At 36.9% G+C, this 14,340-nt stretch overlaps 1 protein-coding gene across 3 annotated transcripts in view; it reads right to left on the reverse strand.

The window, feature by feature from the left end:
• Invadolysin (leishmanolysin-like peptidase, invadolysin) overlaps positions 1 to 14,340 on the reverse strand; it is a 1,079,802-nt gene that overhangs the window by 106,646 nt on the left and 958,816 nt on the right. For all 3 annotated transcript variants that reach the window (XM_076690814.1, XM_076690812.1, XM_076690813.1), the window contains exon 10: positions 11,545 to 11,738. In XM_076690814.1, coding sequence (XP_076546929.1) covers positions 11,545 to 11,738 — 194 coding nt within the window. The remainder of the gene's footprint in view (positions 1 to 11,544; positions 11,739 to 14,340) is intronic.

A 14,340-nucleotide genomic window follows, 5' to 3' on the forward strand; every position in this document is an offset into this window, starting at 1 on the left:
TTCGATGAATAGGTAACGAAAATGTGATGCTGGCAGAACGACATAGCTCGAGCGAGTTCTTGAATGCTGGCGAGCGTAGAAAAGGACAAATAGCGAAAGAGAAAGAGGTCCGAGAATTAAAGGGCACGAAAAGAAACATTTGAGTGAGACAATATTAATTTAACCATAACTATTTTTATTTTTCATTTTTGCTAAATGAAAACTTTACCAATGTAATTGTAAGGTTCTTCTGATTAAAATAAGACCTAACACGACATAATTTGCAATATATCTACTTATTTATTTAAAACCTAATGCAAATATATAAAGTAAGTATAATTCAAATTATGTCGTGTTTGATCTTGTTTTAATCGAAAAATTTCATCAATACGCTAGTGGAAGTTTCATTCAAAAGAAAAATCAGTCATTAGTCATTATAAAGCAACGAAGCGAAAGTGCAGCATAACTACACAGAAAACACATAAGGTTTATAGCAAGCTTAACATTTTCTATTGTATTATGGTAATCACTATATTATAGTTTTGTTTCCTTGTTGTATTATAGGAAAGTAAAATATGCAATATCGTATAAGCGTGGACCAGTTGCAATAGTTGCAAGAAACCTGATATGTATATAACAAATTAAATGAGGAATCAAGTTGTATCTAATATATCTTTCATTGTAATGACCATTCAGAGAATAAAATTATAATAGTTGTAAGGAATAAGAAATAAAACTAACAAACCGTTAAAGATTGAAATTTCTTTATATCCTTACAATTGAACCTAACCAATTTTCCTCGTATGTCTTCGGATTTACGTATTGTAATAGTTAGAATAACTGTAATATCTAATTGAAGAAATTACTTCTGTATCACGTACTTTTATCATATGGACGTACATACATATGTATATATATAAAACTTAAATATTAAAAAAAATATCAAAGAAAGATGCAGTTCAACTCCTTCTTTTAACTGCTTCCTAAGTTAATGTATTTCATAGTTTTAATGTATTAAAAATGTATTTTCATGTATTAAAAAACGTTAATGCATTAAGAATCAGAACTGAAACCGTAGAATCGGGATTCGAACTGAATCTCCTGGTTTCTCACTTCTACCATATTGCCATGGACGAAATTATATTATTTTGTCGATTCGTCGATGCTGCTGCCACGTGCTTTAGCGGTTTGAGCATCGAGCCGATAACGTAGAAATGACGAAAGCAGCCGAACTCTACCAAACCCGCAGAGCTCACACGGACACGTGGGACAACGCGCTTGTGTTAGATGAAACAACTGCGGTAGGGGAATCACTGGGACGTCGTGGGACGTCGTGGAGAGGGTAAAAATTTGTCCCACGTCCCACGGTTCTGGCATCACTGGTCGTGGGACGTCGTGGAGAGGGTAAAGATTTGTCCCACGTCCCATGGTTCTGGTATCACTGCCGTTAATGTGTTCGCGAAGGCCCAGAGCACGAACGAACGCTTTTCGACGGCTGTAGCCTCGTACTCACTAGAGCAGAGCTCAGCAAGATTTGCACTTTTCAGCCGATTTTCAGCTGGCTCCGCCTATCGCTATTCCCCTTGCCGCGACGTTCAGCGCGCAGTCTACAAACCGTTTGAGGGTCAGGAGCGTATCACTCGTAAACGTATGCTGGCAACCACTAAAAAAAAACGCATCGACAATCGACAATAGTACCTCGTGGGTGGGATGGAAAGCTATTGCCAGCATATGTTCACGAGTGATACGCTCCTGAGCCTCAAATGGTTCGTAGGCCGCGCGCTGAACGTCGCGGCAAGGGGAATTGCGGTAGGCGGAGCCAGCTGAAAATCGGCTGAAAAGTGCAAATCTTGCCGAGCTCTGCACTAGAGCATTCGTGCGCCGAAAACGGCCCATTATGTGTTCGCGAGGGCCCTGGACACAAACGAACGCTTTCCGACGGCTGTCGGTCCATCAAAGGATATTCGTGCGAACAATTTTACTGTGCCGGTTACCAATTTCCAAGTACCGTTAGTCGACCGCTGTCGAATTTACCCTTCGGAAAAACTCAGTTTATGATATGGCCTGATGAACCGTCAGAAACTGATTTTTGAAATCCGACATGTGCAATTGTTGTGATTAATTGTTTGGACACTAAATACATATTGAAGACTCGTATATGAATCTCCCGTTGCTAAATAACGTAGCGTTATCGCTAAGCGTTCTTTCACCGTCGCAGCTTTTCTGGTGTCGTTTTTTTGTATTTTGAGGCCGATAACATTTATTAAAAATTCAATATCTTCCGATGACAACCGCACAAAATTTTTAAAATGTCCACTAGCTTTTACCTGTAAATCTCTAATTAGATTTTTACCACTAGAGGTTGCTTTATTTTTATATATTTGACTAATCCACCATCGTTTATCTTGATTTTTTCTTCTTCTTTTTCTTTTAATTATAATTATTGTATTCATAACAATCTGCACTGGCGATCGTGACATCTGTTCCTGTCGACATTCTGACTTCGACTGATTTATGGTAGAAAGAACCCAAATAGAAAGGTTTACGGTACCCCAGGTAGAAAGGTTTGCGCGAACAGCCGGAGAAATTTCACGTTCGTTCGCCGAGGGCATTCGTTTGGGCAAAATGCACAAGTCAGTACGAGACTTAACGTTCCGTATTTTTTCTTACGATTTATTAATTTCCAAGTTCGCCATACCGCAATCATATCGTTATTGACACCATCGTTTATTCGGGTATTTTTAATTTTGTGCCGCCTCCGAAAAGGTTGAAATGTATTTAATATACTATTATATTTAACGATTAAATAGGTTTTATTAATTGCTGTGGAATATTGGATAGAAATTATTATAAAATAGAAATTATTTTATACTTTTTAGTGCATTTTGTTAATGCAGCAAGTGGTTTTATTAATAATGGTCACGTAGTTGTATAAACGAAATATAAATTTAAACTTTTTAACGCATTTTGAAGTCGGTTTTATTTTTTGTTAAAAATTATTTTATTTCACACTTTTTAGTGGAACGTGCAGTATTTGTAGGATATCGTGAGGTGATTTTGCGTTTTTATTGCCTCGCTAATAACCATAAACCGAAAAAAATATATTGACCGAATTTCGATGGTTAATATACATCAAATTCTATAAATTTTTCAAGTGGGCCGCCTTGCCCGCTGGGCTATTTACCTTTTACAACATAATATGACGATCGAACATAGGCGCGCTACGCTGAATGAAGCACCCGACTCACTTTCGCGAATATTCAATGTCGACGTAGATCCCGTCGGTTGGGAAGAAATAGTCAAAGAGGCGATTCGTAACCGAATTCAATTAAACTCTATCTGCGATCAGAACTGGTATCACACGAAACCTGATTTCGTGAGTAAATATCCAGATAGGTTCCGGGGATGGAAAATAGAAAACGACGAACTCGTGTATTATCGATCTGATTATGACAAGGCGATAATCGATGACGAACACTCTTGGAAAATAGTAGTAAAGCCTGATGAAATTATTAAAAGAATCCGCGAAAACCACGAAGCGCCGCAAGCAGGACATCTGGAGCGCGATAAAACTTTAGACTGTATCCGTCAAAGCTATTATTGGCCAGGAATGACGTGAGACATTAGGTCATTTGTCAAAGAGTGCGATATTTGCATCAAAGTTAAAGACAATCAAAATCCAGAAAAGGGACCGTTAGCGACTCGGCTAGTACAAACACCGTGAATGAAAATCGCAATCGATATAGCAGACATGACAACCCGTTCAAAGAAGGGTAACTCGTGTATTATTGTCGTTCTAGATCTTTCGACAAAGTATATTGAGTTATTTCCGACTCGCGACAAAAAAGGAAAAACGGTAGTCAAAATTTTAGACACTGTTTTCGACAGGTGGGGTACACCTCGATCAATAATATCCGATAACAGGAAAGAATACCTTAACAAAGACGTAGCGAATTTTTTGATCGTGAGGGTATTAGGATTTATGGGTGGAAGCAATAGACAAATATTAAATAATCAAGTTTTATATAGAAGGAAAAAAAATATTTAATTATCAGAACTGTTGAAGGCTATAGCTGCGATGCTTTAGATTCCAAGGCTTCGTTCGAACTAACCGAGAACGATCCTGCTTGACGCGCATAAGATTTTAGAAGAATGTTTACGTTAGAACCCTTATCGCTCTTACGGTTCTCAGAAGCAACGTATTCGAAGACTTCTAATAAAAGAATCTTAAATTCATTTTTGCTTATTAATTAAAAATCAATAGAGGGGGGTAAAACACATTACCACTCCATTAGCTCATCCCCAAGGGAATCCAGTCGAGCAAGTAAACCGAATAATAAAACCTATGATAGTTGCCTTCGTTAGAAATAAGCAAAATGAGTGGGACCAACATTTATCTAAATTCCAGTTAGCGTATAACACCATACCGCACGAGGGAACGCGAATATCGCCGTTCTTTTTAAATCACAGGCGCGAAGCTTTCATACGACTCTCTAATAACTCGGAAAGTCCATCGTCGATTTCAAATGACGTCATAAACGAATGGATGGAAAGAATGAATAACATTGACGAGTTAAGACACAAAATTGAAATACAGTTGAAAAATTATTCGGACAAACGCCTTGCTAAGTTAAATAAAGATGGGGTAACTCGAGTCGAGGTAAAAGAGGGAATGGAAGTTTACTACCCAAACAAAAAATAAAGCCGAGGGGTATAATGCCAAGCTAGCCCATCGTTACCTGAGGCCAGCAAAGATCAAAAGGGTATTAGAACCTATGACCGTGGAATTAGTAGACAAAAATAATAAAATTGTCGGCAAATACTGCCTCACTGATTTAAGGTCTATTAAGCTATCTGAGCCAAATCATCAGAATATAAAAAAACATATGAAAATTTGTAGGTTTTTCCAGCGTACCATGTAGGTACTTTTCTATTACAAGTTGGTACGATCTGATGCAGATATATTATATTCTATCCTTTTGGCGGGTAACCGTTATTCATTCTTTTTGTACTATGAAGACGCGCTATGTATGTATTCCTTAAACTAATAAATATATATATTCTATCTTATATTAATGACCTGCGTATATTCATTTAAACAAACCAACAAAATTTTTTGCTAATTATTTGCTATGTTTTCCGTAAAAAGTAATTTTTTTGCTTCAGCCATTAAACAGTTACAAAGGGCTAGATAGCTTAATATTAAGCCATCTAACCATTGTAAAAAACAGCGTATAGTAAAATAAAACAAAAAATCAATAACACATACATTTTTTGCTATTTTTTTGCTATATTTTACATTGAAAAGTATTTGTTTTGCTCCAACTGTTACAAAGTTACAAAAGGTTAGATAATTTTTTAAACTATTTTTAATTTATTTCGCAAACAAAACATTTAGAACTCGAATATTTTAATAGCAAATAATTCAGGGAACATTTTGACATGATAATGTAAAAGTAAATAATTTTTTAAAGCACCTTACTCTTATAGTTTGAGTGGTGCTCTTATCCATTTTTAGTCTTTTCATGACATCAAAACATCTCCTGAATTATTTGCCGATGTAAACTCTTAATATGTAAACTCTTGAATTTTCTGCTCATAAAACAAGTTTTATGAATACCAATCAACAGTTTACCAATGTAAACTGTTTATGTAAAGTTACTGGCATGTTGTACCAGGAAAATAATCCGACATTCTCGAAATTTTTATTTATGAGAGCGGGCGAAGCCGCGACGGGGATGCTAGTAAAGTATAATCTACATTGATTTCGAATTCACAAAATAATTTCTTTAGCCAGATTACCTCTTTAGCGGCTGAAACTGCGCTAACTTATTCTGCTGACAAAGATACACATTGCTGTCTCTTACTTTGCCACGAAATGGCTGCATGCGCGTATTGACATACGATACCTGATGTCGATTTACGTGTCTCTTTGTCTCCCTCATAATCAGCGTCACTATGTGCCTTAAAAATACCGCTTTCAGTATAAATTAGTCCTAATTCTACAGTACCCTTGAGGTACATTATAATCCGCTTAACAAGTCGCCAATGTGCTTCGCTTGGTTTTTCTAGCGTTCTCGGAACAATATTCACGGCTCATGTCGGGCCGACTCACAAGTAAATCTATTCAAGTGTTACACTCCAATTTTGATGAACTTTGAATATTTTGTAGTCTAGGTCAAAATAAGAAACACGTATTTTTTTATACCTGCCCATACGGCCATTAAAGGGGTGAAGGACCCTCTTGAAAAAAATCAGTTTTTATATTTCTGAGCTAATACCGCCGAAATGGTAAAAAATATAAAAAAAGTTTCAAACAAAAGATTTATTATGTTTAATGTACTTTATCACAGTGTACTCCAATTTTTGGAAAATATCATGTTTTTCAAAATTCTCACCCCTCCCTCAATTTAAAAAATTTTTTTAATTTGTCTTATAGCAAAACGGATAGTATATTTAATGACAAATTCAAACATATATGATAGAGTTGTATTCTGAAAACAAATTTTTCAGAAATAAGCTAAATATACCTCTATAACACTGCGTGCGTTCCATTCGTGCGCTTGGTCTGGCCGGGGTCTATGTAAGAAAAAGATATTTAAAAAATAAACGTAGCAGTAGGTATTGACAATGAGATACGGATACGAATGGAACGCACGCATAGTGATATAGAGGTATATTTAGCTTATTTCTGAAAAATTTGTTTTCGAAATACTCTAATCATATATGTTTGAATCTGTCATTAAATATACCTACTATCCGTTTTGCTGTAAAACAAATTAAAAAAATTTTTTTTAATTGAGGGAGGGGGTGAAAATTTTGAAAAAAATGATATTTTAAAAAAATCGGAGTACACTGTTATAAAGTACATTAAACATAATAAATTTTTTGTTTGAAATTTTCTTTTATATTTTTTACCATTTCGGCGGTATTAGATCAGAAATATAAAAACTGATTTTTTTCAAAAGGGTGTTTCATCCCTTTAACGGCCGTATGTGCACGTATAAAAGAATATGTGTTTCTTATTTTGACCTAGACTACAAAATATTCAAAGCTCATCAAAATCGGAGTGTAACACTAGGGTAGGTTTACTTGTCAGTACCTCAAGATACATAAGGCTATCTACGGCCTCCCTATAGGGCGCGTTACAATTGTTCCCTTCTGAATTACCTGCATCCCAGCCTACCTCTATTGGAGTACAGACACTATTTGCTTCGTTTAAATTGAATTTTTCTAACACGTTTCGTATGTACTTTCCTTGATGTATAAAAATAGAACCATCCTTTAATTTTATAATTTTGCGCCCAAAAAATTCGTTACTTCTTTCGTACTGGTTATATAGAATTCTTTAGTTAATTCAACGAAACATTTATCTATCAAGTACTCACATGAGTACTGCTAAAAGCCCATCGTCAACATAAATAACTAAAAACATTTTCCGGTCACCTTCCTTGTACATATAAAAACAAGGATCAGCTAAGCTTTGACAAAAACCGATCCTTTTAACAAAACTTGAAAAATGTTCTGTCCAGCACCTTGGAGCTTGTTTTAATCCGTACAGATTCTTTAATAGTTTACAAACTCGCGCTGTCCCATCGTTAAACTCTTCCGATTGCATGATATAAATATTTTCTATCAGATCACCATATAAAAATGCCGTCTTTATATCAAACTATCCGAGGAATAGTCCATCATGTGCTGCAATGCTTGACAAAAATCTAACTGTATCAAAACGAGCAACAGGGCTAAATGTTTCTTTGTAATCTATCCCTTTCTTTTGTGAATAACCTTTACTCGCGGTTTGAAACGTATTTTGCTATTCTCCTTAAATTTCTTTACGTAAACCCACCGACAACTAATAACTTTTTGTTTCTCTGGTTTTGCTACTAGTATCCACGTTTTATTTTCATGTAAAGAGTTAATCTCGTCATACATAGCCTCTATCCACTGATCTTTTTCATTAGAATTAATTGCATCATTATAATTTTCAGGCAACGCTTCTGCTACGAATGTAATCGGAGACCCATAAAAATCAGGATGTTTAATACACCGTCTATCACGTAGTTCTTTTACATTTTTATTGCTGTCTATTGAAATTTGCAAGGTTTCAGTTGATTTCCCTTCCTGCACAGTATTTTCATCTACAATTTCATTACTACTATCAACTGCATTTTCTTTGACCTCATTATTTTCTTTCAAATTAATGATAGTTACTTCATTTGAGCATACCTTTTCTAATTTAAATACAACATCCCGACTTTAGAACTACATCTCTAAAACCAGGAACAAAAATACGATAGCCTTTGCAATTTTCAATATATCCAACCAGAAACCGTTTCATCGCCTTTTTATCTAACTTTCACCTTTTTCCACAGGTATGTGAACAAAACGCTCAGTCCCAAAAACTTTTAAATTATCAATGTTTGCGGCTTTCTCATACCATAGCTCGTAACGAGTTTTGCTCCCTTCTTTTGTCGGACCTGTTCTATTAATAACAAACACGGCAGTATTCATTGCTTCCGCCCACAAAGACAAGGAAATTCCCGACTTAGAATAAATCATTGATCGCGCTGCTTCTACTATGATACAGTTTTCGCGCTCCGCGATACCATTCTATTCGGGTGTATATGGAATATTTACCGTATGTTTTATCCCTTTACTATTCAGAAAACAGTCGACCTCTTTATTTTTAAATTCCCTACCACCGTTTGTGTGAAATTCTTTGATATTTTCGTTAAATTGATTTTCTATCCCATTACAAAATGATTTCAATTTATCAAATACTTTCGATTTATGCCGAATAAAATTAATTGTTCTGAATCTCGAGAAATCGTCTTCAATAATTACAAAATATAATTTCCTACCAAGTGACTCTTGTTCCATAGGCCCACAAACATCAGCGTGTACAATTTTACGACGTTTCTTAGCGCGTTCAATATTCTCATCAAAACTTTGTCTATGCTGCTTCCCGTAAGCACACCCTTCACAAATATCATTCTCATCTGAAGTGTTTACATTTATACCCACGTTTTGTAAAAAACTTTTCACGTGCCTTTTATTTTGGTGACACAGACGCTCATGCCATAATTGCAATGAACTTGATTTATCCGATTTTACATTTTTATCGACCTTATCAATTAGATTACAACTTTTCGGTATCACAACTCGCAAATTGATTTTATATAAATTACCGCTATCAGCTCCTGTTGCTACAACAATTCCATTACGCGTGAACAAGCATTCCTTTCCGCAATCCGTAATAGAAAAATTAACACCCCTTTTTGCAACAACTTTGACAGAAAACAAATTTTGCTTTAATCTCGGTACAAACAATACGTCATACATCACGCCTTCGATCTATTCATCATTTACAAATGTTTCGATCTCTATTTTATCTTTATCGTACGCAAAAATATTTTCCCCATTGCCTATCCTTACATTCAATGGTACCTCGAATTCCTCGAAATCGCAAAACAGCTCTCGTTGGTGCGTCATGTGCCAAGCTTTGGCTGTACGTTGATCAGCCAAAAACTGTTGCCCTGCTCCATGTTGCAGCTTCCCAAGAACGACTGCTTCGAAAAGCGCTGTCCTTGATTCGAGCGGACGTCTCTCGTATGCGTCCTCTCCCTAAAGTTATCTCTTCTTTTAAAGCAATTTTTACTTAAAAGATTTTTTGAACCGTACGTATAGCAAGCAACACAATTTTGCTTCTTGTGGCCTTTTCTGCCGCAAATATAACACACAATGTCTACGTTGTTCTTTGTATAGTTGTTCTGATTTAATTTAAATGGTTTGTTTTCAAACTTTGATTTTGTCACTAAAGCGACCGTTTAGCAGATTTAACAGATTGTTCTGCTGTCCTCATCTCTTTCGACATCAATCTCGCTGTTAAATTTTCGAGATTTTTCTTTGATTCTTCAACAGAATCACACGCACTATGGAAATGTCTAAACCTTTTTGGCAACGTACATAGAATCTGGCACTTCACTACCTAGACTTTTCATTTTCGATGCCAACTGCTCGACTTTTGACAAGTTGTGTGTAACGTTTTCATTCATTTCCCACTTAAAGTAAAAAAACTGTTTTTGCACCAATAACAGATTTTCCTCCGACTTCATGTCGTACACTGCGTTCAGCTTCTTCCACATTTCCCTGGCAGTTGTGCAGCTTAACAGCAAATCCAACGGTTTCTTCTCCACTGTCGTGACAATTAGCTTCCTCGCAGCCTTCTCTGCCTTCAAAAAGCTCTTGCGTTTTGTCTCATAATTGACAGAACCTTCTTCCGGACGAATTAGTGTGCTTTCACATATGTCAAGCATATTGTCGTCCTCCTCCAACAATGTATGTATGATAAAACACCATTGTTGCCAGTTATCCTTGTCGCATAGCTTCTCAATTCTCAGATTTGCAATTTCCATTTTTCCGCACACTTTGATAACTATCACGTATTTTATAATTCTTTTTTATAATTCATTTTATAATATAGATTATTCTGGGCCCATAACCTGTTGAGGATATGTAGGAAGCAGGTTACTCAGATAGTCTCTAGTGAAAAATAACTTTATTAGAAATGAGAAAGAAACAGAAACAAAACCAGGACGTACTGTCCTGTCTGAACCGATGCTTACATCCAACTAACTAAAATTAAAAAGGTCGCTAGTACTTGTATCTACGAAAAGTCTACCTTTTCAGGTATGCTTACTCCTCGACACGACCGAGGAGCAAAACGTCATCGGCAATAAAACGACTTGGAAAAACCCAAGTGTTTTATGCTCCTGATATTTTTGGATGGGGAGTTTTCTATATTCCAACAAGCCCCACTGACGAGTCTGACAGACGATCCCGAAACAAAACGCCTTTTTCTCCCCTCTCCTACAATTCAGAAGTAGGATAGGTCCCTGCGTGTGGATGCTCCATTGTTGTTTTGACATATTTGTGATTTATTGATTACTGATTTGCGATTTAGATTGAATTTGGTGACTCGCTCCTTGTGTTTATTTGTTAATTGCTTTGTGCGTGACCGAGGACGGTTACAATTGTCAGGTATGGCCGAGCTGTAGGTGTTTAGTGGAAGGGGAGAGGGTTTCGTCTCTCTGGACGCCTTGAGCTCGGGCCGGGACCGCGAGGTGGCGGCAAGATGATCAGCAGTGTTCTCGCAAGCGCTCGCCCGGCATGCCGTTCAGTTCCGAATAGCGGTACAATAGGTGTCTGGGGCAGGGATCGTCTGTTGTCAGCCCCACTAACGAGTCTGACAGACGACCCCGAGACGAAACGCCTTTCTCTCCCCTATCCTACACATAACTTGTTTATCCAGAGATTAGAAAAGGATTTGTTTATTAACCCTTCGTTAATAAAACTCCTTTTTCCCCCAGAATGACGCTTTGTAGGGGCCCTAGCCCCTCCTTTGCCCAACAAACATTCTGCCAATCGAGCGAGAATATATGTAGTATATTTATATGTCTATTACTTCTATTTCAAATGCTTCATAATAATTAACCATCTTAATACCAAACATATTTTTAAACATTTGATTAAACACATGTACAGCAAAATAAAGATACATACGATAATCTAGATGATTTCAAAGATATCCATTCCTTACAGGATTTCATTGCAAAATCGCAACCAAGGTTTTTACCCCATCCAAGTTCCTGAGCCATTGAATAATTTGCGCTATACCATCCAGTGTCTTCCATAAGTGCGAGCGTTATTCTCGAATAAACTGGATTTTGCGTATGTGTCCCCGTCATTGCTTCATTCTAAAACAATAAAAATTGTACCATGTATACATTTTATGCTAAACTTTGTTAAGACTTGTCTGTTTAAGCATTGATCCTAAAAATTGTTTGTCGATAAATCGCTCCAATTCGCAGAACGAGGCATCTGAAGGAACCAAATTTGTATGCGATTTTGAGTATCGTATGACACAATGTTATATTTCTCTCCATTGTTGTTTTACCTCAGCCACTAAACTTTACCAAAAACGGTGCATATTTGTATATAATCTATAAAATATTAGGTATACAAATTAATTTCTTGCTTTTTTGGAAAATTCAAAATTTATTTATGAAAGTACAAGAATGATTTGAATCAATTAAATAGTCTCCAACATTTTCAATGACTTTAAGCAATCTGCAGCTAACGCGTCCCATTGCTGTAGAAACTTGACGGTTTTGAATTGATGAAATCATCAATGCTTTTTTCAATGACTTGAATTACGTATCAGCCAAATGATGTTGCAGCGAGCAAAATAAATGAAAATCGAAAGAAGCCATATCGGGCAAATGTGCCACATGTAGGAGAATTTTCCAACTCAAGTCGAAGATGATTTTCTAGGTTCCTTTTATAACCGAGTGTTGTCACGTTGCGAAATGACCTTCGCGTTCCTTTACCAGAGAAAGGTCTCTTTCCCTCCTATTCATCGCACAATTTGATAAGCTGTTGCTAGTTTCGCAATCCTGGATTTAATTCCTTGCAGTCACATATCTGCTGACAGTCATGCAAGCAATTTTACGGCTTTGAACGCGTGGTAGCTGACAACCACTCGAAGTTGTACACAGGATGTCCCAGAATGAGTGTAAGCCGCTAAAGAAGGTGATGGCTGAGGTAATTATAAACAACATTTTTCTTTGCGAAAATGTTGTTTGAAGCTTCGTTTTTGAGTTATTAACGAAAAACACTGGTCAATCAGAGCGCGCGGACTCAGGGACGGCAGCGTCGGCTACGAAAGTGGGGCTTGACGTAGGTCACGAACGAACGGCTCGGCACCCCGTTGGTATAGCACAATAAAAAAATGAACTGGTTGAACATTTTTAGTCGTTGTATAGAATGAATACGGAATCTAATTTCTTGTCGCCTGTCATTATGTAGAAAAGGAAATTCTAAACATTATAAACAACAAATAAAAATGTTTGAAATGGAATAATTAATAAAAATTTAAAAACAATATAAATGAAACTTACCCATTCGTTCCAAAATTAACCTGCTACGCTGAAAGCAGATAATTCTTATCTGGGTCATTATGTCGGTCCCCAATACTCGACGAGGTAACATGTGTACAGAACAGCTGATTTTATGATCGGGCCAGTGAATTCGCCTCGTTTATTGCATTTAGATATTGCACTTACGAGTTTTTCACTTTCACGGCGGCACAAAATCGTTTATTGCACTTCGGTAGCTCCTTTCAGAGTTTTTCACTTAAACGATGGCACAAAATCACTATCACTTTATTCAAGAACGCCGGTGGTACAAAAAAGGTTCTTCAACTGTCTCAGGCTCAAGACCGAATGTCCTTTTTCTTCTCAACTTCTCACAATATGGAAGCGATTAGCCGTGACGTCGCAAACCTCTTGACCATCTAGCCAATGGTCGCTGTTACGACTACGTTTTTTAAAAGTTGACTGCATAATGAATAAGTAAACTTATGATTACTCTACGTTTAATAAATTGGTAGCCTCGAAAGGGGCGGATTGTTTTATTGGATGAACCAATGTTTACGCTACGTCTAATAAATAGGTGGCCCCGAAAGGGGCCGATTGTTTTATTAGATGAACTAATATAGAACAAGTAAACTAATGTTTACTCTACGTTTACGTATCATGAAAAGTTTGCAAAAAAATTGAAACGGCATTGCCGTTTTACTCCGCGTACACAAAAAACATGTTATAATGTTTTGTCGTTGAACGCAGCATGTTGTCAGCTTGCTCTTCACTTTGCAAATATTTATTGTTTCAACCATTCGAAAGGTCGACAACGCCGGGCTTTTTCCAGCCAAGTTAATCCTCGGATGTCGAAGTTCCTGTTACACCTTTGCCGATTGCTCATTGACCCTTCGGAAAAACCCAGTTTGGGGATGGAGCGAAAAACTCAAATTCAGGTAAACCGATCTCATAAACTTCGTATAAAAAGCGTCAAACTGTTGGAATAGAAATCATTTTCAAAGTGAAGAGCAAAGTGAAAACACCATGCAACCTTCAATGCCGGAATATTACAGTATGTTTTACATTTACGCACAATGCAACGGCAACGCGGAACTCACTGCCGAGTGATACCGCGAAAGGCACGGTGTCACCGCAAATGCACCAACTGCTTCGAGTTTTCGGAGGCTGGCTTGACGGCTTCATGCCACCGCACCGGTTCGGTGATGCCAAATAGAACAGATACCGGCCGCTTCACCCGCTCTTCCGCATCTCAGGAAGAAGAAATTCTTGCTGAGTTTGAGCAAAATACCACCACCAGTATACGCGAGGTCAGCCGACGCATCAACTGAGTAATAATTTTAAGTAACTATAATAATTTTAATATGAAAATATAATTCTTGTTTTAATGTACATAATTTTTGTTTCATTTTAGTGTTAGCCG

Source organism: Osmia lignaria, chromosome 11 (assembly GCF_051020975.1).
Source record: "Osmia lignaria lignaria isolate PbOS001 chromosome 11, iyOsmLign1, whole genome shotgun sequence".
In the NCBI taxonomy this organism is placed as follows: Eukaryota; Metazoa; Arthropoda; class Insecta; order Hymenoptera; family Megachilidae; genus Osmia; species Osmia lignaria.